Here is a 27792-nt window from a genome sequence, read left to right on the forward strand (position 1 = left end):
ATATATATAATATATAAAAAATACTCAGTGTACACAGTTTAACCAGTACCAGTCCCACTCAGAAAATATGAATGTCAGTATTACATCAACTTTAGAACATTTACACTGATCAAAAAGGAATTTTTTTTTTTTTAACCAGAGTATAATTGTTCCCCAAAAAGGTGTTCAGGGAACTTTTTCTCCAGAAAGTACTGAGTACTCCTAGAGCAGATTTTAGCTGTAGAAGTGGGATCATCAAATCTGTCACCAAATAAAAAGAAATCCTGCTTCAAATACTTTACTTCCAGGAAGTCCTTACTTCTAAAATATTAAAAATAACTCTTTCAGCATAATTGCAACATTATAATGGCAACTCAAAACTCAAATGGAGATAAGAGTTCTCTGGCACGCTGAGGATCAATCTTCATTACATCTAGAAACCCACTAATGAATACTCATGTCAAATTAAAAATTTGACTTCTCGGTTAGACACATGGTCACCTGAAGTAGTTTTAGCTACTTAAGCAACAAGCTTTAAAATAAAGCCACGCGCTCTTATTCCCCTCCAAAAAAGAAAATCTAGCACAAGTACAGAGGTGAAAATATAAACTAAGACTAGCATCACCAAAAATTCAGTTCAAACACTTAAGTTCACCAAAAATGAAGTTTAGACTACATAAATATTCAGAGTTCAAAAACATTTACAAGAACATAGAAATTACGTGCATTAAAATTCAGGCAAAGAATGAGACTGTTCAAATTTTACTACTTTAAAACACACTAACAAGATCAATGGTTTACAACAAGTAATAAACAGAAAATAACCTATATACTGTCAGAAATGCAAACCTTCAACCCCACTAGCTGGTCATTTCATCTGAAAGAATTAGCCAGAAAAAGTATAGGAAAACAAAAACGAACAACAAGCCACAACTAATGAGACCGTAGGTTTAAAAAAGTCTTTAAAGTGAAGCACTAATTTGCATTGCTTAGGTTTTGAGCTAAGTCAAGACACAGAGACAAAGCAGAAAGTATGGAAGGCACTTGGCAGCTTGTCTTTCCCCTTCATAATCAGAAAAGGGCTTAAGCCCTCCACTCTCCTTCTCAAATTTTTCAGCTTAACTGGCTGCTAATACCAAATTAGGCCAGAGACAGAAAATTCTTCTACTTTCCAGATAAAATTCAATCAAATTTCCAGAGCACGACTTGTCTTGCCCAGCATGAACTGCAGCTAGGATTTCTCTTCCTCCTATGAAAGACAGTGCCAGATCCTTTAAACAAACACAAAACCACCAAGTGCTGAAGCAGAATACTGCATTTCCTCTAGATTGTGAAAAATTTCTTTTAAGACCATTAGCAGGACCATAAGAATAGACATTGAATTCCAAGAACATCATTAAATAAGGAAAATTACCAATTTCACTTTTTAAAATAACAAAGCTTGCATAAAGAATAACTGTGGTTACACTTAGTAGTCATCTTAATTTTATTTACTGTATCTTAGCATCATCATGATCACCATTCTTGTCCACAGCTGTATTTTAAACACACTCTAAAACACACACTTACCAATACCAGGTGACTTTAACAACTCCCACTCATTTCTACCAGCTCCGAGAGGTTGTCCAGTACATGATTTTATATTTAAGATATTCTCATTCCAGGAAGTAGAATGTGGATTACAAAGTGAAGCTGCGCCCAAAGAGCCAGGACCAATATTTGGACCTATAGGAATTCCTGCTCTAAGTGGATTCTCAGTGTGTCCTGCTGGGATCCTGGAGCAAGGAAGCCCTGCTGGAAGACCAAAACCTGCCGAGCTGCAGCCATGAAACCGAGACAAAACTGTATTTCCACTCGATGGTATATTTCCCACATGCTGTTGTGCAAATGGAGCCGTTGCAAGAGGAGGTCCTGTAAGCAACGTGGGAACAGAAGAAGAAACTGCTTGACTCTCAGAAGTAGTGACACAGGATTTAAAGCTTGAAATAGAAACATATTGCTCACCAGAGGAGTTTTGATTGAATGGCATATAAGTGCTTAATCCAGAAATAACAGGTAGTATATTTAAGGCTGGTAATTCTTGTCTCTGTGCTGTGTTTGTTTGATCCTGCCACACTTCTTGTGCATCAACTTTAAGAGAAAGTGGCTGAAGGATGCAGAACTTACTTGGTAAAGCTGATTTAAGATGGTCTAGGTCTTCATGATTTGCTGCCACATTTGAAGGAACAGATGCAAGGTGTTTTCCATTCCTTGGAAAGCCTTCTTTGGACAGTTCTTGACCCAGTATATCATCAAGACTTCTTTTAAGACCTGCAGGTTCATTTTCTTCTGATTTCTGGTCAATACTAAGCAGTGCTTCTTTTCTCTTTCTTTGACATAAGTGGTCTTCCAGATTTTCATTTTTATGTTCCTGCGAAGGAGTCGGGCTGGCTCGAATTATTGTTGTGCTTAGTTCACTAGCATCTTCACCCTAGTACACAAATACAATATGCAGTTTTACAAATTTTAGAAAAGTAAATAGGGTACATAAAACAAGACAGAGCTTAATACTGGTATTGCCATCCAATAGAAACAATCCAGTTTGTCAAGTCTCATCTGAAGTTTGGCTTTTGTAACATCTGTGGCTCTTGACCTTGAAAAATAAAACCTGCAACTTCAACCTGTGTGTTATCTACAGTCACATTCTAGACAGGTGTCCTTAGTCTGGCTGGGATGGAGTTAGTTTTCTTCACAGCAGCCTCTGTGGTGCTGTATTTCTAGATTTGCAAACAAAACGTTGATAACACACCAGTGTTTTAGCTATCGCTGAGCAGTGCTTGCACAGTGTCAAGGCCTTCTCTGTTTCTCACTCTGCCACTCCAGCCAGTAGTCTGGGGGTAGGCAAGAAAAAGGAGGGGACAGTCAGGACAGCTGACCCCAACTGACCAAATTGAGAATCCACACCACATAATACCATGCTCAGCAGTAAAACTGGGGAGGAATTTTTCCAAAGTAGCTGTTGCTTGGAGATTGGCTGGGCATTGGTCTGCTGGTAGCAAGTGATTGCCTTTGCATCACTTTTTCCCCCTCCCCCTTCACTTATTAAACCATCTTTATCTCAATCCACAGGTCAGCACTTCACCTTTTTGCCCTTCCAATTGTCTGCTCCAATCCCCTGTGCCACCAGCTGGGGTCAAGCCACCACCACCCCTGGCACTGATACTAAAAGAACGCTCTGCTCTCTGAAGTTACCATTGACTAAAAGTTTCCACAGGGCCAAAAATGTTTGACTTCCTATGATTTGTAGAAAACCATTCTGTGGAAAAGTAACTGTACTATTAAAAAAACGAACAAACCACTCACACACAAACATCAAACCACACAAATGGAGCAGACTCCTGAACTCACTGACAGGTTCACAAACATTATTCTAAAAAACAGAGACCTGCAGTGTGTTGTCTTATTTATTGTGTTTGGATCCAATATCAGGAAGATTTTCGCATTTAAAAATGCATCCTAGTGCAGTATAGATAATTTCTCTCCTTATTCTTTACGATGTCTTTGGACGCCAAGATGCTTATTAAGATCTAAGTTTCGTCCAACAAGAAATGAGAATCCCTCAAGTACTAATAGTCCATAAACGAAAAGCTGATGTCATTAGGTATCAAATCTGTACTTAGGGTTCTTAGTAAAAGCCAAGGACCTAGAAGTAGTAAGTTACAGTAACATCATAGCAGATTTTTGGAGGAAAAAAAACCCACCACCAACAAAAAAACCACCACCACCAAAACACAACTGAATGGCCCTGAACCAAATCTCTAATCAAAAAGATTCATCTGAGATGCATGAAAATGCACTGACACAAACACTTTTTTTGTACATTCACACACAAAAAAACCCATTAAAGCTCAGAAACCTTCCATTTTGACAGGTATGCACAGTGTAGGTGGAATGAGCACATACAATGCGTTTCAAGGACTTCCCTACCGGGTTATCTGTCAAGAGTAGAATTGATTACACTTTCTAATGTACTGTTCATGGCTACTAACAGCAGCACCCACACTAATCAGTGGAAGAGGACTGACCATGGGAGAACCACCCTCCCACAAGTGGCATCACACTTGGTAGACTTCACAATACAGTGGATGGAACTCCAGGTATCTCCCCTACCAATGTGGAAAATGAAAGTGTTCTTTAGATGTGCTACAAAGGTTATTTTTTTTTCTTGTAAAGTACATCCAGATCACAGATTCCATTTTCAAAGTAGTTTTTAAAAGTTTCCAAACCAGAACCAGACAGTGTGGTATCAAAGCAATCAGACATCAGCTCAGGACAAGCTTAACCTACAGAACTCCTACACAGAAAGAAGAGAGATACACAAAACGATAATGAGTATCTACAGCATAAAGCAATTGTTCAGCTTAAGTAAATAGAACTTGGGAGGCAGGGAAAGGCATGTGAAAGGGAAAGCAGCTGTTCACAATGTTGTAGAAAGGTAAGCTGCAAGTTGCAATCTTTAAAAAGGGCATTCAGGGCAGCTGCCTGTGGTAATGTGGTTCACCAGGTCAAATCAGCCACACAAGAAAAAAAAAAAAAAAAGGCAACCTGACCCTAGCATTAAAGGGAGAGGGCACTACTGGTTAAAGAGATTGTGCCATACTGGGTATTCAGATGTGAAGATAACACCAATACAACCATTCTTGTTTTCTGTAAGAAGCTTTAGGCAAGGGACAAGAAAGTGGCTCTTAACAAGTACAAATAAGACTAAGATCTCTTGGTATCTCTCAACATAAAAGATTACTAACCCAAAGGAATAAATTACGACTGCAGCATGATACGTGTGACTTATAAATGTACTCATAATACTAATGTAAGACTTTAGGAAAGTACTTGAGGATCTCCTTGCTGACCAAACAGCAACATCTCTTCAAGACAGGGGAACAAATTAGTATGCAGCCAGTTACACCAAAGCATCAAGAGCCACCCATTGCCATGAGATGACAGGAATCTATAACTACATGCATTTCAAATGTGAAACAGACCCAAGAGGCAATGCTATGCCAGCACAGACAGCAAACAAATACCCATTTAAATTTGCCCTTGGGTTCCTTCCTATGGGACTGCGATTCCCACTGGAAACATCAAGATGTAAGAGAACATATATTCCCTGTGTAACTTGAGCAACTAGACGCAGAACAAAATGGGCTATAGGCCAGAATACACGCTTCCTTCTTCTTGATGCTTTCAGCATGAAAGAACATTGCTGCTGGTGGAGGAAGAGAAGGCTTCACTAAGCTTTCACTAGCTACCAGTCCTGAAAAGCCTCATCCTCTGTAAATGAAAAAAAAAAAAGGTGCATAGTAGATAGCACTGCTATTTCCCGTGTTAGAGAAATCCACAACTGATAAAGATACTACAAAATAAATGCAACTGCTCAGATTTACACAGACATGGATGCAGTCAGAGAGGTTTTTCAGCTTTGGTTTTTAAAGTTCCATCCACATTTCCGCACACTTTGGAGGAAGCATAAAGATTTTAGATTCCAAAGAACCCATGGATTTAGATATAAGAATGCCGATTATCTTAATCAGTATAAGACTGCAAGTCTGGACAAAAGTTTCACTCTCAGAGTACACTCTTTGCTAAAGCCATAAGAAGAGTCAGAATGACTTTCAGAGGTAGAAAATGATAGCCTCAGTCCTGAAAAAAAGAAGTTTAGCTAAAAGACATTTATAAAAATTTCTCCAGGTGGTGAAAAAATATTCTCCTAACAACTGAAGCTGTGCAGAAAGGGAGTCTCAGGGGTGATTAAATCAGATACAGATCCTGCGAACTACTACTGGAACACTGCACTGCATTCCAAGAACAGAATGACTTAAAAAGGAATTGAGGAAAAAACGAAAGGGGAAAAACACATTTACTCTAGCTTTTTTCAAAAGTCAGTAGCTCTTTGAATGTTTTACTATGTTTATGTTGATTATAGTTCGTGCATTTAACATGATCTATTTCAGAACTGAAATTTCTGAAAGTCAGGAATGGGGTAGAAGCCAAATACCTTTTCCCTATGCACAACATGTCCTAAACTGTTCTGAAACCCTTATGGCTTTTCTAATTTAGGATTATTTTGACCATTTAAGGATTCTTTTTAGGGGTTATAGGGAGGTGTTGTTTTGTTTGTTTGTTTTAAAGAAAGGGAATTAATACATATTTACAGTTCAAAATTTGCTTACCCAGTATGTGTCTGGATCACGTATTTCAGCTGTGTTCTTAAACGTACTGTCAGATGCAGAGACATATGTTAATCTGCTCATGCTAGGACTTGAGTAAACTGAGTGGGGTAGTAGACTCTCTTTGCAAGAAGATTCCTGATAATGTGATGTGCAAGTAAACTCAGCTTCAGACCTGAAAAACAGACTCAAAGTATGTCAGTACTAGAATATATTTCTAATGCTGTCCCCAAGAAAAAAAATCAACGCTACGCATTAGGTATACTATTCTAAAAGTCAACTTACTGAGCCATTCTGTTTAGTACAGTCAGCAGAAACGAGAAATCAGGTCTCAATCAACCTTTACAAGTTCTGGTTTTCATGTACATAAAAGGCATTTTCATTGGATATAAATCCATAAGGCAAAGCATCAGAGTTCCACGACTGAACTCAGACATTAAGGTCACAGAAACAACAACTGATTAAAAGAAAAAAGGTGAACCAATATACTTATATCTAACTAGACAGAATAACGTCAAAAGAAATCATTTGATATCTCAGGCACCACACATTATTATTTCCTATTCACTGCAGAGATTCTCTTCATTTCTCACGCCTGAAAACACAGTATCTTTCACCACTTTGTCAAACAAGAAGAAATAACATGAAACCAATTAAAGTCACTGACAATTTTAACTGGAAATCCTAATGTCTATATAACATGCTTATAAAAATACATATACTTCTGCTCATTTTAACCTCATACAAATGCCAGACAGCCTGTAATTCTAATATCATGTACAACACGCTAACTATAGTCAAATATCAAACAGTGAACTTAAATTTTAAGGCAAAGGAATCAGTTGCCTCCTCTTTTTATGAAAATGTACATAACCACTGGCTACTGGTCATGTGTGTTTGTTTGACACTACAAAATCAACTTAGTTGTAATCTTATAGTTTATATAACACTTATTGTCATGGGACCTCATTTAAATAAAAATGCCATTTCAGTTGTTAAAAAAGCCTTAAATCTTAGACACAAGTAGCAATTTCAAAATACGATATGGTCAAAAGCAATACAAATATTTTTACCGATCCCCTCTCACAACAAGCAGTGGTGTGAAGCACAGAACTGAGTTAAATACTTGCAAGTTTAAAAAACACATTTTTATTGGCCTATACAATGTCAAGCTTTGTTATCACATAATTAACACCATAACCCCCAATCAAGTAGCATGAGTTACACTAGAATAACAATAAATAAATACAGCATTTATAGCTCCATCAACACAAAGTTTTAGTTATCTGACATATCTGACTAGCTATTTTGTACTCTTGCATTACTGGATAATCCTGAGCAGAAACAGCAACAATGTTCCCATCCAGCATCTCTGTCTCATCAGAGCAGTGAGGAAAATAAAGTTAACAATTCCTTAGACTGCCCGCCCATATACATAATAAAAGCAAAACAGAAAGCTTAGTCCAAGAATGAAGTCTTAGCTTAATAAATACCTTCTATAAACAGAGATCAAGGACAACAATCAAACTAAAATTTGATCCCTCAAAAAACCTCATGAAGCATTAATAATTCTTACAACCTGCACCAAGACATTTACCCTGAAAATGCTGTTCCAGAAGCCTCACTAGGAGAAGAGTGAATTAGTGGTGAAGTTGAAGGTCTGAAGCTACACTGATCATCCTCTAGAGGCTGCAAGTCACATTCAGGTAGAATGCGTTTACGCTCTGGTAAATAAACAGAATTTAACAATAGTATTAATTTAAGCACAGGGAACAAGTCTACTGTCAAGAAAAGGCTTTTCAGCAACCGGTTACATTTATATAGGATAACTTACCAGTACTATTCTGGGAGGCTGGAGAGAGCTTCTCAAAAGTAACATGTTTCACATTCCCACCACAATCACTACTGACATCTTTGTTTCTTTTCTCTGTTTTTGCATTTTCCTTCTTTTCATCATTGTTCAATTTCTGCTTAGGCTTTGCTTTGGTAGGACTTACTGAGACATCCTGACTAGATTGCTTGGTGGGTTTTAAGTTGCTGAGTGACAAAGTATTTCCTGTACTTCTCTCCACCAAATCATTACCTGGCTCAGGAACAGCATTTGTTGCTTCATCTGCTGTTCCTGCGTCTTCCCTGATGCAAGATCTACCAGTGTGATCATCGGTCTGGTAAGCAAGCGGACTTCTCCGTGCCACTTCCACTTTTGCTGCTAAATGAATTCCACACATCTGTGCTTCATTTCCAGTAGGTGAGGTCTGGGTATCAAGCGTATCCGATCTAAGAGCAGCATTCACTGATTGTAAATGCTCACTATTTACTAAACCAGATAACTTTTCTGAATATTTAACACTATTTGCAGTTACATCTTCATGGCTGGGAACACCAGATGGACTAGAGAAATTCTGAATGTTGTTTTTTTCATTAAAATAATCCACAAATGGCTTCTCTATTTCTTGCTGCTTGCTACGATTATTTATCAAGTCTTCTGCAAGAGTATCCTTATTTTTATCTTTGCCCAGTAAAAAGGTATCAGGCATAAAGTTCTGTACAGATGTTTCATGTTTCACAATGCTCTCATATTCACTTTCATGTCCGATCTCATCTGTTTTTTTGAGGTATTTTTCCATATCAAATTCTCTATTTTCCACAATGTCAGATAAGACCTGATTAGCAGAGAGTTCCGTCTCTCTAACAATTCCAGGAAGGAAACACGTTCTTTTATTTTTTTTAGAGAGTGCCATCATCATAGCAGCTAGCTGGGAAGGATCAGCACTGGAGGAAGCATTAGCAATAGCAGATGCAATTGTGCTGATACTCAAGACAGAGTCAGAATTGTTAGATACGTTGTCTTCAAACTTGTCTTCCTGAATTCCACCCTACAACAAACCAAAATGACTTAAGCACCAAATCAAGAAATTTTTGTTTACTGTTTTGTTTTCTGTGTTTTGTTTCATTATTTTGCATTTTGGTATATGGTAAATACATTAACATTTCTAGTTACACTTTTAATTGCCTGTCAAGAAGGAACACTTCAATAGGCATAATCCTCATTGTACTGAGTTTAAGTCTACTCCACAAAGTTTTTTTTTTAAAAGCTTAAATAAAGATTGCCTACTAGGAAGCCTTAGTTCCTGTAAAACTTTTAAAATCCTAAAATGTTTTAATTCAGTTGCAAGAATTGGGAGTAAAATCCCATCAGGAAAAAACAGCAGAGAAGAAGTGACTATGACCAAATACAGTGTCTTCCCATTAAAAAGGGGAAGACACAGCCAAAATTCAGAAACTTGATCACATTATGTCAATAGGAATCTGAAAAACTATGGGCTGACAAACCAAGCAACTCCTAAAGTGAAGGAGGGAGAAAGAGGAAAACAAGGTTGTGAAAGTTACACCTGACTCACTACAGCAGGGACCTCAAACTCATCTTCACTGGGGGCCACATCAGCCTCGCAGTTGCCTAAAAGGGCCGAATGTGATTTTAGGACTGTATAAATGTATGAGCAGTTACATTTACACAGTCCTAAAAATCACATTCAGCTCTTTGAAGGTAACCACGAGGCTGATGTGGGCCCCGATGAAAATGAATTTGACACCCCTGCACTACAGGATCATGGCGTTCTAATGAAACTATCCTAACAAACAGTGGCACCTGCTAGGGTTCAAATGATCAATATAAAAAAGTAGTGAGTTGATATGAAAGTCTAAATTCAGCCATATTCAAAGAAACAATAATAATTTGAGTTATTTGAACTTTGCTCAAGTTCACAGTTGAACTTAGAAAAATACAAAACAAATACCTTAGCTTTACTTTTGGTAGCAGCTTCTGTATTCACACTTTTATGTATTTCACCTACAGTATCCATGCTATGCCATGCACCTTCACAGCTGGTAGAATTCGCGTGTTCTTTTGTTTGTGCTTCTAAGTCACCTAAGAACAAAGCAAAAGACAGGGAATTAATTTACAGTAAGTAAATTGTCTAAACACCTGCATTCCTGGGATATACATGTTCCTTTAATGCTCCATAGAAAACAGAGCTGTTATAATGGCACAAATCCAAATACTGAAAGCATCAGTTGTTTCCTGTACAGTACTCAAAGTTTACATCCAAGCCACAAAATTAGCTGGTATTATGAATACCATGCTCACACTCTTCAAATTTTATTTTCAGGTACCTTATCCTATCAGCATAAGCTAAACAAACCTTTTCATACAATGGTGTTTGTAAGGTAATATGAACATAGACCAAACTCCAGTAGAAAACAAGAACAGTTAAATCTGAATAAAGCCAACTTTCTTATGCTGGACACAGTCTTTGGCTGAGGCAGATAATAGGGAACTGGTGACTTAGACAGATTATGTTTAGGAGGGGCAGTTTGTTTCTGAAATGATCAAAGCAATGAATAATCTTCTTGAGTGGGAGATGAAACCCAAACTAGGAGGTATTGTTCATGAGATTTAGAGGCTACCATTTCAAAATAGGTTCTTGCTTGAAGGAAAATATCTGGACTCTCTAGAACACTAAAACCAGTTTTTAAAGATAGGTGAGAAAACAAGTATGAAACAACATTTTTGGCTTTGTTTGGTTGGGGGGAGGTATTGTTTTGTTTTGTTTATTGTTGGGTGCTGTGGTGTGGTTGGTTGTGGGTTGGATTTTTTTGTTTTGGGGGGGCGGGCCTTGTGTGCGTGGTTGGTTGTAGTTTTTGTTTGTTTGTTTGTTTTTAAATTTACTTCTGTTCTTATAGTAGATATTTGGGGCTTGGACATCCTTTATATTTCAAGTAACACCTTCCTTAGGCTGCTGACCCCTCAGCTTCCTCTCCATCCCCTGCTCCTTAAGCAGGAATTGCATACTGGTAGTGCTGACAAAGGTTATTATTGCCAGTACTAATGAAAATCAGATAGCAATAACTATCAATATCTTGGCCAAAAAGTGACCCGAATACCTTCCTTCACTAGCATTTATAGCAATCCTCATGTCAAAATAAGCACATTTTCTTATTTTTCTATTATTCAAAGCAATAATTATACTATAATTTCATTGAACAGAGGTCATGAACTCAATGAAATCTTGGTATTTTTGACAAAAATTCAGACTATTGTATAGTGAATTTAAGTACATCAACACTAGATTTTTAAAAAATAATTATCAGAGATCCTTTACAAATATTTGCAAGGTCTCACTATGAGGAAAATTACAGCTGTAAAGCTGTTCCAAGGAAGCAGGCTCCATAAAAGCCTGATGGATATTTTTCACCAATGTAAAAAAGTATTTAAGTCATTGCACTTACAGTACAATAAGGTTCACAAAGATTGATGTTGCCACAATCCTATCGAGATCAGTAGAGATGCTTTAAAATGCACTTATCCTTTCCTAAACAAACCTTATTAAGTTGATAGGCATATATATACACACCAAAATGCATGCTGTGATCTTTACATATAAAATTTTGGAGGAATCTCCTAAATTATTTAAGTTAAACAGATACCATGCGAGTGTTACTTTTTTTTTTTTTAAAGATGGCAGAAAAAATGTAGACCATGTTTTATGCAGATACAGTCAGCTCAGCTACAACCCAAATTGTTTTCCCTCGTTTTCCTATTCTCTATACTTATATGAGCAAACAGACCAATTTTCTGTGGGTTTTTTTGTTCGGTTGATGTTGGTTTTTTTTTGGCAACGCATTTATATAGCTCTTTCAACAGGAAAACTCTGAACAGACTTTAATTATTACAAGACATTCTGCTAGTTATCCAGTATCTGAAAATGCTGAAATATCCAAGACAATTTAGGGTTATATTTGGTATTGGAACCTTCTTTCTTGTAAGTGTTTAGGTTCTGTGTTTTCCTGGGGGGAGGGTGGTGGAAGGGAGGTACTAACAGAAAGATAAATACTTGTTGAATGAAAACTAGAGTCTTTCTATCACAGAATACTCTTAATAGTCTTTAATAGCTATATATTAATACAAGTAATTCTTAACTACTGTTATAACCGCTGCTTAAGGCTGACCCTTCTGTTCTCTAATTACCTGGAAACATCTCAAACAATCGTGAAATCTCGTGGCCGGTGTCACCTCCTGATGAATCAGATTGCCTTAGCAAAGCAACAGGTTGCCTTTTCTTCGGAGATGTAATACAGTAACCAAAAGATGGCTATAAAAAAAAAAAATCCCAGAATACAGCATAAGTAAATCAAATCATTAATTAATAGGTTCAGTGTGCTTATAAAGCGGTTTCAGCCACAGTGTCTCCCTAGTCAGTGTTTGGCTCTCATACCACTGAGAAATAACATATGCCTCCTAGCATTCCAAATACCTAATCCAAATACATACACATTCAATCTACACATAAAATAAACTAACAACTTATTTATACCAGTTAGGCAAAAGAAAGTACATATGTTCTCATCATCTCTGCCTGGAGGCATGATCTGCTTCTTAGCCTCTGAATGCACCATGGCAGAACATGCCAACTCTACCAATTCACCAGGACATGACTAAATTACACATATTTGTAAACATATTTGACTTCTTCCTCCCATTTTACACACTTCCCTGCTTTTTTTTTTTTTTGGTCTGCAACACAAACAAAATGCTGTCTTCCAACAGCAGATAAGAGACAGGTATCAGATGCAAGAAGCAGATTACAGAAGTACATCGGTTAGAGCCTAGATAACTCTGGTTTACTGAAGTTGGGCATTTGCCTAGATAGCACATCAACAATCAACCACCACTCGGAGATACCCTCACTGTTCAAATACCCCTGTCTGAGTAGCTTTTCATTCAACTGCTGTATGGATTGTTTCCTTGGGCCTCCACTGTGTACCCTGTATATGGTGTACTTTTCTCTCTCTAATCCTACACATAATTAGTTCCTGACCAAAAGGTGAAGATGAAGATTCATCGATAACACCAGCCAGCCCTTCACATCAGAAATGCCCAGTGGGAAACAAAAGCCAATCCAGACCTGTCACACACAGAGAATTTCCTTTGCAAGTTAACTTAGAAAAGTAGTTCTCATAAAAAATGTTACAATATAAAAAACCAAAAGTAGTGCTAGCTGTTGTTGTTCTTGTCCTTTCCTTGTCTTAATATTAAGATTAGGATACATACCCGTTTCACATCACTGCCTCCACCAAGACACCCAAGAGCTGCAGATCTCTGACCAAAGAACTCCCCCAAAGACAAACGTAAATAACTGGCATCTTTATCAACATCAGATGTTCTCAGCAGAATGCAGCTATTGGGAGATCTCCATGAAGTATCTGCTAATTCAGATGCATTTGCAATGTCTACTTTTTCCACCTGCAGACAGAGAGATTTCAGAAGATGTAAATTGCAAATAAATTAGAGAACTATTCTGTTTACACTGAGATAATTAGTTACCTGCACAAGTCTGTGTGCTTTCTCGAATTCTTCCTGGTCTTTTGCAATCATAGCTGCTGCTTCATCTTAAAACCAAAGAGAAAATTTATTAAAATAAGGCATAAGTTATTAAGTGTTGTAATTACTATTTTGCATCATTAAACTAAATTTTGAGGGACAGATATTGCAACATTTAATTCTACATCTGAGACAGTTTGGAATGCTTTTTGAAACACAAGACTCTTCATAGGAAGAGTAGGAAACACAGAAAGAAGCTATCAACTATAACTAATGATAATATCATTATAGGCTACTATCAACAACAGCTCACAAATAATTTGTAGTATCTAAAGCCTGGAGGCTTTGCAACACCAAATACTGGTTTGTTGGGGAAAAAAAAAAAAAAGAGGAAGAAAGTTTAACTTAACACTATTACAGATAACAGCTAACTAAAAAGGAAACAGAACACACACCTCCAGTAATGAACTCATCATTTATTTTATCATCTTCAGACAGATTTAAATCTTGTTCTTCATCAAATGAAGTATAATATGCAAGATCAGTCACCCATTTGCCCTCTTCATTTTGATAGACAATGCTGTGTGGTAAATCACCTGAAAGATACATCAAATGCTACATTGTTGATTAAAATAAAAAGAAATATGGCGAAGTCTCTTAAGTTTACATTAAAGAGTTCACTTGCCAGAAGTAAACAATAAATTAAAAAAATGTAGCTCAAGTTGCTGCAACTGCAAGTTTAACCTAGTTTCATCATCAAATAAACAACAGTCAAGCGCAATACACATCAGTCAGTATTTTTTAAAAGAAAAAACAAATTAAAATTTATTCACGCTACATATGTTTTTATTATCAGTTTGTACAACTAAAGAAAAATGCATAGCTTATAATTTTATTTCTTTTTCCGTGCGATGGATTCTGGTCACAATTGTATAAATGGGTTATATCTAAAGCAACCTACCTTTGTCTGTTGTAGCTAAACTTATGTTCTCACAGCTGTCTGCAGTTGGAGACAGGTAAGTATCAGTAAGACCAACTTCACTTTCAGTTGCATCTGTCTGAGGTGCATTTGCACTGGGAAGAACTTTAGGAGTGGTGTAGGGCCCCAAAAATCCTTTTGCTGTGTGTAGTCCTTCTGCACCAGAAGCAGCAGACTGACGTTCAGAGGACTGTGTTTCTTGCTTTGGAGAGACACCAGAGACATCAGCTTTATGGCTGTCCGTGCACTGAAGATACAGTGAATCTAATCGCAACTCAGAAGCAGTGCAGGAGTCAAGCACATCCCCAATAGTCATGGAATTCTTAGAAAACAATAATCATTTAAAAAGCATCAGAAGTGCAGTTTTTAACTGTTTGTGATAACAGTTCTAGGTACTAACTTGTCCAAGTTAACTATGTTTGAAAATTGTATCTACAACCAAAATGGTGTTATGAATTTTTTGTAAAGGAAATTTGGGTTATTAGTTCAACCTCTAACAAGCTTTCAAATGCACTGCCATCTTCTACTACAGTCTTACTCTATATGATAAACAGAAATTTAAATGACAATTTCATACCAGTTGCCGTGCTGCTCTGGGCAGCGTTTCTCTTTGCACAGGACATCCAGTTATTCCTTGATTTTGTGAATCTTCATCAGTAGCATTTCCAGAGTCTGCTCCTGTCACAGCCTGGTAAGTGCTGGGAACCTGAAAGTTCTCCTTTTAAAATGAATAAGATTTCAGTTACACTCAAACAGGTATAACAGAGGAAAAAAAAGTAACACTACAGTTGTTTTCACAGCGTTAGGAGATTCTCTAGCAAAGAGATTATCATACTTTGTTCACTCAGGTGCCACTGCCAGGGGCATCCCTATCTGCTGTAACAGCACCACCACCAAGGACAATAGTTCCTGGCTATGCCAACCTATGCATCTGCCTCCAAGGGCACACATACAGCAAGATGACGCAGGATCTCTTCTTATTCCTACTACATCCTTTCATTCCCTTTAACAAGGGCACCGTACTACTCCTCTTCCCCTTCTGGCTGACCCACTGCTGGATGAGGACTCCAAATCCAACTCAGCACCTGTTGTACCTACCCCACTGCCTGTCTACAATGGCAGTAAAGCAGGAACATCTTACATAAACAGAGAAGACCTGAGGTCAGAGAGCAGAACTGTGTGATTCTCGCTCTTCAAACAACCACCTATCCCTTTCTTCACATACAGCTATAAATCAGCAACTGGCAGCCTATGCAGACTACTTTTACAGGGTTAAAATATCACTTCCCACAGCTTGGAAACCCCGATGTCAGTTGAGAAGTTTCTGAAATTTCGGAAGCTACAGTTCATTTAACTGTTTAAATCAATCACACTTTCCCATTCTGGTCAGGCATGCCAGAATTGCATCCATTGCTGCAAAGCCAAGAAAATGGAAAGGCACTTAATCCCTCGCAATCTGTTTGTAATGGAGCTAAATGCTGCTCAAAGGCAAACCACAAGCCAGCCGCTTGCTGCTCTGCACTTACCTTTCACACACTGAGCAGTTATTTAAGAGACTTACTTACTCTGCTGGAAAGAAAGAGTCTCTGTGATGCTACATACACTTAATAAAACCTTGTACATTGCTATCCAAGACAATAAACCAGTGATTAAAAAAATTTTGTAAGTTAGTTGTATGATATAAAAGAACTGCCAACATGTTACTTTTCCAGTTATAGAAACAAAAAAATAAACCAGAATCAGCTACAGTTAAAACTGTAACTCTAACTAAGAAGAGCAACAAGTTAAACTACTATTAGTAGCTTTGCCACAGAATCAGATTAAAATTAAGCAATTCCTACACAGAAAATAAGACCATCTCCTGCACATCACAAGCAAGTCACAAGTGAGATGAAAAGATGGCCTTGGCTTCAGTTCAGCTGACCAGCTTGCTGGCATTTTATGGATATTAGCTTTTTTACGGACATCTATCTTTTGTCAAAAAATTCTTTGCATTCAGAAGCTAGTAATCAAAATTAAAATGATGCCATCACAAGACAATGTATTAATATCAGTAATTAATATCAGTAGAGGCTTCCACTTAGTTATCAATTATATAATTTCCCTTAGTGGACTTGAGAGGAAGCAAAGGACTTACCTACAAACATTTTACCATCTCTGACACTAAAAACTACCACTAGGAAGCTGAGAGGGGAAGCAATGTGTATAAGAAACATTCATACCTTAAACCATTCAAGAGAATGCCTCAGAGGTACAGTAAGTTCGGACCAGCATAAACAATCCAGAACTCTAAAATTAATTTTTGCTTTTGTAAAGTCCATCTTCAGGAAATACTACTGATGCTATATTAATTACAGGATTTCTCTCGGGACAAGTCTCCATCATCCCAGAGACAGGACAGAAATCCAGACTTAACAAGTTTGGGGTTTTTTCCCCCCCTCTTTGCAAGATCAAGTAACAGAATTAGCTGCACAAGGTTCTCTAGCAGAGTTGTTTATCAGGAGAAAAGGGAAGGCTATACATAGGGCAAAGAGGAGCACGAGGAGCAGGGTTAGACAGGGGTGGGAAACCTGAATGGATGCTTGAATAAAAGAGACACCATAATAGCAAACCCTTCAGCTTTGCTGCAGTCCTTCCAGACCAATGCCGTTTGGGACAGCCAGCTGCTTCCCTAATTCCACCTTATCTCATATGCAGCAAGACTTTCTGTAACAAGCAGATGAATCAGCTGCTAGCTCTGTACTACAAGGAGGAGGAAAATAAATATAAAAATAGCTACATAGCTTCTTTCCTTTTTTTGTTTTATTTTTTTTTTTCCCCAGGGAAAACCCTGCAGAGGGAACAGAAGAATTCAGAAGCTTTGTTTCTAGTTTAGAACTGTATTTGCTATCTTTAAATTTAAAAAGAATCCTCTGCTGTACAGGCTACCTCTTGGACAGTATTTGAGTCTGTCAGGAAAGAAATAAAACCCAGTTCACCCTGGCAGACAACCCTCCATGACACTAACATGTTTTAGGGCCATTTGGCATGCTGAGCTTTGAACTTGACTTTAAACCTACTTGAGGTATGCCATTTTCAGAAAGTTTCAGCGCTGTACAGCATTCTGAGAGTTTCTGTATGTTGGTGTCTTCTCTTGCCATTTCTGGTTGTATCAGGTGCTTGAAATAGGCTTCTAGTTGGTGATCAAAGAACACTTCATCATCAATATCATCATCTATTGAAAGAGAAGAAAATATCCTATTCATCTTTCACAGACATTTTATATCACCTGACATACTCTCAAAGCAACTCCACAATTTTCAATACATTGAGTCTCACAACACACTCACACAGTCAGAGCAGAATTATCCTGTTTCTCCCTTATAGTAACCGGGTCACAGAAACAGGTAATTGTCTTACTCCATGACTGGTCATACATAGCAAAACACAATGACCATAAGCCAGCATTTTAACTCCCAGGTTATCAAGTGAGTCATTTGCCTTCACATGATCTATACATTACCACATTACAACAAGCAAATCATATATATTTTTGTAAATCAAAATATATGTAACATTTTTCAAACTTCACAGAAAGTCATTGAAGCATAGTTCTGTATTTCAATGGCAAAAAATATTAAGTGTTATTACTAAGAACACTACTAATTCCTATTTGCCAAGTGAGAATTTTACCAAGATGCATTTTTTTCTTGTTTTGGGGCTGGTTTTTAACTTGGGGGGGCTGGGGAGAGAGAAAAGTTTCCAGGGCTTTTGTTTGTTTTTGAAGCTCCAAATATTAGTCAGCTTTTTAGGGCATGGTTAAATGGACTACTAAAACCATGGTGAAATATATCCAAGAAGTTGGACATCTCTACTTTTTATTCTTTCATTTCCAGGAAACAGTATCCCAATTGTTTTTTCCTTCTGAAAAAACAAACAAACAAGCAAAAACCCCCAAAAAACTACTCAAACAGGCCTTGCATTTATAAACTCACAACTATATTTTGTTTTCCCCATAATTAAAGAAATGTTCATTTTCAGGTTGCTGGTGATGGTTAGGAATTCTCCATCAATTTTGCCTTCAGAGTATACGTCAATTCTTCACCCCAAAAAGATACTTCTGGAGAATCTTCTTCTGCCAAAGAGGTCTACACAGTGCCAAGAATGTACAGGAAAAAAGTACATATAGATACACACACAGGTAGGTCATCATTATTTTTGCATTCCCTGTTTTGCCAGTGGCCTGTACTGAGAGCTTGATTTACAGAAGTACACTCTTTCAACACAGTGAGATTTAGTTGAATTGGAAGCTATGGATGCTCAGCAACTCTGATATTACAGCAAAACAATCAGGATCTGTTATATCTGAGAGTAAATAAATGAAAAATCTGAATCACAGCTGTTTCCACACATGATACTGGAGAAGGTGGATGGACTGGAGCAGGCTAAGATCCTTCGTTTTTGAAAGAAGACTAATACCTATTCTCAGAACAAACCTCCACAGAATGCTTTAAAAATAATAGAAGGATTAGTTAGTTACTCAAATTGTAGACAAATCCTAATTTGAGTTTGAATTGCAGGTAATGTGATGTCATTTACCCATGTCTTGATTTCTCTTTTTGTGAAACTGAAATAATAATCCGCTCTCTTCCAAATAATGAGAAAGTAGATTTATGTATTTTACCTCAGATACCAGAGACTTTCTCCTTATTTTTAGAAATATTCAGCTGCTGAATTGACACTGAATACAGACTTGCATGATGAAAATTAGTGCATTGCACACTGACCAGGAAAATAAAAAGAGCAGGTAGCTTCACCAGTACTGGAACCCTGCATAGGCAAGTATTTCCAGCCAATGACTACCAACTCATTAGGAGGGCAGTTAGAAGTAATTCCATCCCCTTGGGTGGAAAAACAACAGTATTTTTCTCAGCAAATTATGAACTTCATTTTTACGCACTTAACACACAAGTGAACTTATGCAACAAGAAAGAACAAGAAGACTTTAAAAAACAATCATGACATCTGTAGATGTCAAGGGAGAAACCCAGTGACCCTACTTGAATGCAGGGCTGCTTGATCTCAAGACAGCAGTAAACGTATTTATGACTCTGCCTTCCTCATTCTTTGTGCATCTGAGGACATACCCTGTATTGGCCTTCACATTACATGCAAAGTCAACTGCATCAATAAAGAACAGCATGTTTGTCCTTTAGCAGCAGCCACTGGAAGGACACAGCAGTTCCAAAACTCTTGTCTAGTTACACAGAACTCAAGCTCTTAATTTTATCTGTGTGGGTAAACTACAGGGTGTTTCAAAACGATGGACCCAATTTGAAATATATACTGCTTTGAAATCGGGTCCATCTTTTTGAAACACCCTGTGGACTTCCAACTTGGGTGCCACCCTCCATGTGTGGCATCTAAAGAGAGCTGAACTGAAACTCAAGTAAAATTCTAACCGCATGTACATGTTCTTCATCATAGAAGTTTATCTCTATTAATCTAAACTGAAATTCTAGCTAGGGTTACCACTTTAATAAACAAATGCCCACATTTCTACCTGTATTTTCGATTCACAGTAACTGAGGACTGTTGTTTAATTTTTTAGATTAAACTTCCAGTTGTGATCTTCTCTGGCAAACTCCATAGCCACTGATTCCTATTACAATTTTAAAACAGCCAGTTTCCCAATGAACAGTTTTAACATTCTTAATACTAGTTTTTGACCAAGCATAATCCTGTATTAAATACTACAATAAAACAATACCTTTCTTCTTGAGTCTGAGGTAATAACATTGAGTAAGAATTCTAGACTCAACCACTTAGAATTATAAGCACACTTACCAGTGGAATCATCTTCTGAGTTTGTGAGAGATGAGAGCTTCTCGTTTTCCAAAAAACTTGAAAGGCTATTGCTAAGATGATCACTTGAGATTTCACCTTCCATCAGCTTTTCAGAAGGTTCAGATGGACCAACCTGCAAAAAGAACCCAGACAGAAATGTTTCTAGGAGTTTATTGTATAAATTCAGTTAACTAAAAAAAAAAAAGTTAATGAGATTAACTTCCCCCTCCCTTTTCTTTCATACTTATCCCAGCAAACATTCTACTTTCAATGGTCTTTGCCTGCTAGCTTCCAGAATGCACACACACATAAAATACAGGGATTGAAAAATGGAAAAAGCATCTGAGGGACACCAAACTTAGAAGACCTCAAAAACAAGACACTGAACAATTGCATTAAACAGTTAACACTTGAAAAAAAATTGCCCCCCCCTTCATTAAGCTTCAATCCCGATTTCTAAGTACAAAGAAAGTTCTCAATAGTTTCCTATGCTGCTACAACAGTGCTTCTTCAGAAATCAGATACTCAGATCAACCCTCTTTTGATAGTTTCTTCAAATGAGCACACTAAATTACTTATAAAGCAGTATTTCAGCTGAATTGAGCTAACTGTAAATATTGTATCATTTATATACCTGACTGATTTTTAAAAACAGCACAATGTAATGTCTGGTTTGGATTTAGTCTCACATTCTTTGTGATAAATAGAGCATCTTTGACAGCAAAAAAGTTGAAGTTCATAAAGTAAAGAATTAGAAATGAATTTGAATTATAGTTTTCAAACGACAGCCTGTGAGCATTCAACTGCAACCCACTGACCACTGTGGCCCCCCAGAAAAATAAAATAAAAGAAAACTAAACCAATTTAGTAAATACCAGCTGACACACTAAGGAGCACATACCAGACAGCACCTGGCTGCAACCTGAGGCATATTTTCTCTAAGGGACACAAGGTCTCCCATTCCTGTCTGCCTTGTATCTCTGTGTCCGTAACTGTCAGCTTCTCTGACACAGTAGATAAAAACAGCTGAAGTACAGCTCTGTCTGTCAATACCTGCAGCTATGTGCTAGGTCTGCAATAGACACAAAGAAAAAAAAATACAGAGGCAGCAGGAAGAAGACATCTTCACTAATATTCCTCAAAGGAATGAACAAGTACAGAGGCAAGTCAAATCAGGCGGAGATTGTCTACTTCAGTTTCCAAAAGCATTCCAAGAAATTCCTCAAAAGGCTTTTCACTATGCTAAACTACAATCGGAATAAAATGTAAGGTCCTTACATGGATAAAGAACTACAAGACAGCAGAGGGAAAGAGTAAACAACAACTGTCACAATTGAGAAAGATCAGGTGGAGTCATGCTCCCATGGTACTAATTATGCAAAGTGATCTGCAAAAAAGGAGGCAAAGCGAGGCAAGATACAGTCAGCATGCTGGCACTGTTACAAACTTAAGGGATACATGACACATGACAAACATGGTTCAATTACCTCCCTCCTCCTCTCACAAAATTAAGTCTAGTACAAGATTAATATCAGAAAACTTTCAATTTCACTATATGTACAAAAGGTTTCACCTTGTTATTCTTACTGTCTGGAAGAAGACATATGCCAGTTGACAAATCTGGAACAAAAGAAAGTAGCATAATCAGTATTGTATTATGCTCTTGTTATACTACTAAATACTAACTATTCTGTAAGATAGCAGACCAAATTCTTGAAGGTTTTGGCATACACCATAAACATAATCCTGAAACATATACTTTATCACAATACCAAAGTTTACGTGTTCTTATAACAATGATCGAAAGTATCCGGGAGTACTTAAAAAGGCAGGGATTCATCAGGGCTAGAACTGTAAAAATTATACAAGACAATTACTGCCTTAAGGGATGCTGTAAGGCAGTGCAAAAAAGGAGTCACAGGTTGCACTAGCAGAAGTAGGAATAAATGTTCTGTTCCACTGTTCCATTTCACCTATTGGGCCAATTCTTTTTTTTTTGGATCACTTGTAAGCAGCTTCCATTTGTTGCTGTTACATCCACCCATAATCCAATTGCAAGTTATCTGTGTTGTGGGACATTTTAGACACACGCATACAGATTTTAGCAAAAAAGGTTCCTCATTCTTAAATAACAGATGGAAATAAAAGGCAGTTTCTGGAACAGAATCCTAAACCTTGAATAAATAAAATGTTAAAACCAATTAACTAAATATGATCAGGCACCATCAAGTCCAAACACTGGGCAGTCTCAGTTTTCCAAAGCATCTTGATTTTTGTTGCTATGTTACTGCCACTTCCTCAAGTCTACAAGAATAAGTGACTGAAGTCAACACTTCACTGTTAGGAGTGTGTTTTATAAGGACCCATTTATATTACAAACCATAGTACTTTCTCATTGAGTATGTTCTCTACTAAATTATTAACACTTTCCTCATGACAACCTATGCAAATATTCAGACAGAGCTTAGAAAAGGGTAATGACTAGAAGTACATATTTACTAAGTATATTTACTGAGTTTTAAGGAGCAAGTAGAATTTTATCACAGGACCAGCAGTAGCAAAAAACCCAAACAAGTTTAATGTCAATAGCCACCTTTTCAAAATAAGTTACAGAATATTATTTTGCTTCCACTACCCTATTCATACATCAAAAAAGCATAGTTTTCACAGCAAGTATTCCAAACTACTTTTTCATGCATCATCTCACAACAAAAGTAGGTTTCCAGCTTCTATAACTGCAGTTGAAAATCACTTATTACAGGCTGGAATACAGCAAGAAAAGAGACATTCATCAAAACATAATCTCATAGACTTACACTTACTGAAAGAGAAGAGGTGGAAAACAACTTACATACACTTTCTCCACAAGCAAAGTTCCTGAAATTAATTCAGATTCCTACTATCATTCTAATTATGGTATTTTATAGCAACATTCTCACCAGCTTTCTGTCTAGTTTTGTACTTTGAGGAGAAATCTAAGAACACAATGTCAGCCACAAGCTTTCTCTGTTTTCAGTTTGTTCAAATCTGAGAGATTCTTTTTCAAAACCCATTTACACTATGCCATAAAAGAGTGAAAGGGTCAAGAGAAGACAACTATAGCATAAAAAGCTAATTACACTAAGTAAACATTCTTTCTCAAATGTTAATACCTTCCAATTGTTCGAGTGGCAATACCTCAAGCAAGGTATCTTGATTGTGATTTGAATGCTCAATGACATTCTGATTTGGCTCTCTGTTTGTTGAGTTGGATTCTTTCAAACTAGTAGAAGTTGACTGAGGTTCTTCAACTTGTGTAGCAACTTCCCTGGAAAGAGAATTATTTCAATGTAAAATAACTCAGTGAGATATATAAACATTAGTATACAACATCTCTCTGTATAAAGATGTGAGAAATTTTCCAATTTTAATGCCTTCATCTCTAGGAAGTCAGCTGTTCCCATTAATATAGGTTCTACAGATCTGTTACTTGTAAAAAAATAGATCTCAATATTACAAGGGCTTCAGTTTCACAACCCAAAGTATGAACTAATAGTGAAATTTAACTTAACACATGCCTCTCTACATTTTTCAGTTTGTTCTTTTCTCTTTCATTTCTGCAAAAAAAGAGGGAAAAGTATAAGGGGAAAAGGGTCTATTCCAGGTGAGTTCCATGATCCATTTGAGAGCAAGTCAAACACTGGACAAGATTTTCCTAAGTCCGCAATATCAGCATGCCTTTTGTAACATTAAATTAAGGACTACATCATAAACAACATGAATCACTGAAATCCCATATAGCTCCATTAAATAACAGCTTTTATAATTCTGTGGGAAAATTATTTTTCATTTCTGATTTCATAAGATTTCCACACAGGCAGATAAGCTAATAATGTAAGGTGTTAACATTTCCGCATTGAGGGAACTGGACCATACTTTTGCTTTAATATTTCAAATGTCAGTTTTATTTATATATATAAAAGTTTAAAATGCAATTATTTCATGCTTTGTAATTTTTTTATTTGAATACAAGAGAGAAGCTGACTCTCTTAAATCTTATATTCTTTGCTTTTATAAGGACATACTTCCTATTGTGCATTTTTACCAGTGAGAAAAATGCACATTGTGGTGTCTATCGCAACAGTAGGAACGAATTTGATTTTGGTCAGAAAAACTTATCAAATAGCCTCTAACACTTCCAACACTTAGTAATGCTCTCTAAATTATTTCACTAATACTAGTTATTTCTTATAAAACAGCAATCACTGAGGCTACAAGGAAGCTAAATTTAATAGAAATTGATGTTCCTTTCTGTATGCAAACTACATACTTACTCGGAACAGATTTAAATCAGTGCAAACTACTATTCAAATACATGACATGAACCAGAAACATCAGCTTAATTCTAGATTATGCAATGTAAACTAAGTAAATACAAGCTGGATTCAAATAAGTAAATTAATTAATCAAGCTTAGGAAATTTTTAATTAGTGTGACAACAAAACAAAACACCACAGTTTAAAAAAAAAAAACCAAACCTGCACCTCTAAAGGCTTATTCCTGTCATGTACATGAAGCCAAATTAGTCAATTAAACAGCAGAACGCTGTGCATGTAGGGCTGTACAGCCTAAGTGGTGACATTTTACTGGATGCTTCCACAAAGCTGCCACTGTCCCTCCTCAGAAAACAGAGACTAGCTGTTTCAGTAGCAAAAGCTGCCTTGGCTGCCAAACACTGTAAGCAAACGGGCTAACGCAGACCTGAGCTCTCCAGCTACTGCCATCAAAAGGCCAACAGTAGAAGCTACTGCTAAGGTGGGCAATTAAATTCTGAATTATTCCAGAATTAGCTGACAGTACATATAAATCTACATACTGGTATATGCGTTTTAGGACAGAATTAGATTTTAACTATTTCACTCACATGTCATCACGAAAGCTGAGAGCAAATTTCCCCATAGGCCCAGGATCTGACTGACTACTGTGAGAAGATCCTGGTGGAAGTGAAGGTTGCTCTTCTAAATAGGATGCAAGGACATCAGAAAGCCTGTGAAAGAGGGGAGGAAAAAACCGCAACAATCATTCAAATATACACCTCTCCTGTTCTCCAAAGAACTGGAAAAAAAAATCATATTGATGACCACTCATCTCCCAAAAGTTAAATTATTTTAATATTTTAGCATTTTCTAGCCAATCTGTATTTAAAGGTATATGTATGTACCCAGAATGATCCTTTCCAGTCTTCTGTAGTTCTTTAGAGAAATACCACATTATCATTTTTAGTGGCTAGGGCTGTCCCATTTGGAACACACACTTCCGGGCCAGGGTACAAAAGTCTGATCTTCTTGTTAAGTTACAGGCCAGCAGTGAGCAAAAGCTTCTAATAATTAATCTTTGCTCTACTCCTTGCTGAACAAATAATTATAAATTGTGTTAAATTTTAATTGGTATCCATAACACTAGTTCTCACACTACCTTTCTAAAATGTGCCAGATTCAGAGAAGTTACATGAAAAGTTAATAGAATTAAGAGACCACACATGTAAAAAAGAAATTATTCTCTATACGACTTCAAACTTGAGTATACTAAGCAGAAGAGTTGAGCTGAAAGGAACTTGATGGTTATCAGTATAAAAACCAAGCTATTGTTTTAAAGGGTAATTTTAACAAATGTTAAGTGCCTTATGAGTTATGAATGTAATGCAGATTCTTCACCACTAACACAATAAGTCCTAAGTTTGCTGATTAGCATGCTACTGATTAGTAAACAGTTTTATCATGTACCAAATAATCTGTCAAAAGAATTTTTTTCTCTTCAAAGTTAAATGTTTCAAACCAGTCAACTGTTTTTTTAAATATTAATTGCTATTAACTGATACTCTCACCTGTCATCACAACCTGTTCTACTCCTGGCAACAGTTGAGGCTGCAACAGGTAAGCCAGGGTTTGAGGAGATAGTAACATTTTCGATAACACTTGCAGTGCTATTCAGTGAATAGCCCAAGAAGCTTGGAAATGTCTCATCAGCAATATTTCTGAATTCTTCCATCATCCTGCACAAGCTGCTTAAAATAGCACTCTGCTTGGCAACACGATCAGCCCTGGTCCAGCAGCATCTGAAAGCAGGAACAAGTTATACAAGCCAAAGTAATGCTGTCAAAAATACATTACTCACAGATCACTAATCAATATTATTTGGCAATCACACCGCCTTATACACAAACACGCTTAAAAATTACTTCCAGTCCTCTCCCCTCAAGCCTTTTGCGGGCCACGGAGTTTTATAACATCCTTAAGACTTTCTAAAAGGAGCAGCGCTCGCTGCAAGTGAAGAGCACCGGCACCGCAGCCCGCGCCAGCCTATATTTAGCCAGCAGAGCCGCTTGCGCCCAGCCAGCCTCCCTCCATTTCCACAGCGCCGAGCACCTGGGGGGCTGCGGACTGCGTGACGCGGCCGCCACCCGGCAGCAGAGCGCCGAACGCTACCGACCTCCCCGCGGAAGGCCCGGGCCCTCCTCCCCTCAGCACTCGGTGCAGGCACCACCCCCCCGCCCCTCACCCGCCGCGGCCCGGGAGCGGCGCGATGGCCCCGCCGGGGGAGGCGGCCGCCGACACTCGGGACGGGGAGCGGCTCGAAGCCAACGACCCCTTTCCCCCAAAACGGGAGGAAATCGGCCCACCCCCCCTCTGGGGGCTGCCGCGGCCAAGACCGAGCGGCCCGACCCCCCTGTGCCGTCCCGCCGCTACTCGCCTGAGGGGAGCGGGAGGAGCCGCGGCCCAACCGCCAAAACTTCAAACCGCCGCCCCCTCCGCCGTGCCGTGCCTTGTCTTGCCTTGCCCCGTCCCGCCCAGGCCACTCGGCTGCGCAGCGCCCCCCAGAGGGCGGGCGGGCCCCGCCCACTCACCTGGCGAGCGACGGTACCAAGAGCACTCCCCCCCCCACGCCCCAGAACAACCCTTGGCGTGTGGCGCGTGCGCAGCGCCGCCGCTCAACCCCCCCCCCCCCCCCCAACTTTCCCCAGCCCGCGCGCGCGCTTCGCGCCTCCGCCCGCACCCAGCCAATGGGCGAGCCCCAGCCGGAACCGGTGATTGGCCGACGGGGGGACGGGCAGGAGGAAAAAGTTTGAAGGGGGACAGCGAGAGAGAGAGAGGAGGATGCTGATTGGGCGAGGGGCACGCGGCACCGCCCAGCCCCGCCCCCCCGGGCCGTGTCCCGCTGTCCGTTAGGCGGCGCCCCCGGGAGAGCGGGGCCCGGTCGTTCGGCGCAGGGGCTGACTGGGCAGCTTCTGGGAAGGGGACGATGGAGTCGGTTATTTGAGGTATTTGCTTACGGAGCGGTGAGGTTTGAACCCCGGTACCGGTGAGTAGCTCAGGGTCTGTCAGGGGAGAGCGGCGGCCTCCCCTGAGATGTGACGTCTGGCCGGCCGGTCCGGCCCTGCTGCC

At 38.5% G+C, this 27792-nt stretch overlaps 1 protein-coding gene across 6 annotated transcripts in view; it reads right to left on the minus strand.

Moving 5' to 3' along the window:
- Positions 1 to 27300, minus strand: part of CEP192 (centrosomal protein 192) — a 68589-nt gene extending 41289 nt beyond the window's left edge. For 2 of the 6 annotated variants that reach the window (XM_065629187.1, XM_065629192.1), the window contains exons 1-18: positions 27101 to 27237; positions 26235 to 26465; positions 25275 to 25397; positions 23524 to 23678; positions 21945 to 21991; positions 20372 to 20504; positions 17605 to 17759; positions 15123 to 15263; positions 14528 to 14867; positions 14022 to 14162; positions 13570 to 13634; positions 13297 to 13488; positions 12214 to 12337; positions 9983 to 10113; positions 8020 to 9061; positions 7783 to 7909; positions 6189 to 6360; positions 1549 to 2449 (exon numbers count right to left, since the gene is read on the minus strand). In XM_065629187.1, coding sequence (XP_065485259.1) covers positions 1549 to 2449; positions 6189 to 6360; positions 7783 to 7909; positions 8020 to 9061; positions 9983 to 10113; positions 12214 to 12337; positions 13297 to 13488; positions 13570 to 13634; positions 14022 to 14162; positions 14528 to 14867; positions 15123 to 15263; positions 17605 to 17759; positions 20372 to 20504; positions 21945 to 21991; positions 23524 to 23678; positions 25275 to 25397; positions 26235 to 26401 — 4156 coding nt within the window. In that variant the 5' untranslated portion in view covers positions 26402 to 26465; positions 27101 to 27237. The other 4 variants (XM_065629191.1, XM_065629189.1, XM_065629188.1 and 1 more) reach the window with 4 other exon arrangements.
- Between the last annotated feature and the right edge of the window lie 492 nt (positions 27301 to 27792).

The sequence above is a fragment of the Caloenas nicobarica genome, chromosome 2, assembly GCF_036013445.1.
Source record: "Caloenas nicobarica isolate bCalNic1 chromosome 2, bCalNic1.hap1, whole genome shotgun sequence".
NCBI lineage: Eukaryota > Metazoa > Chordata > Aves > Columbiformes > Columbidae > Caloenas > Caloenas nicobarica.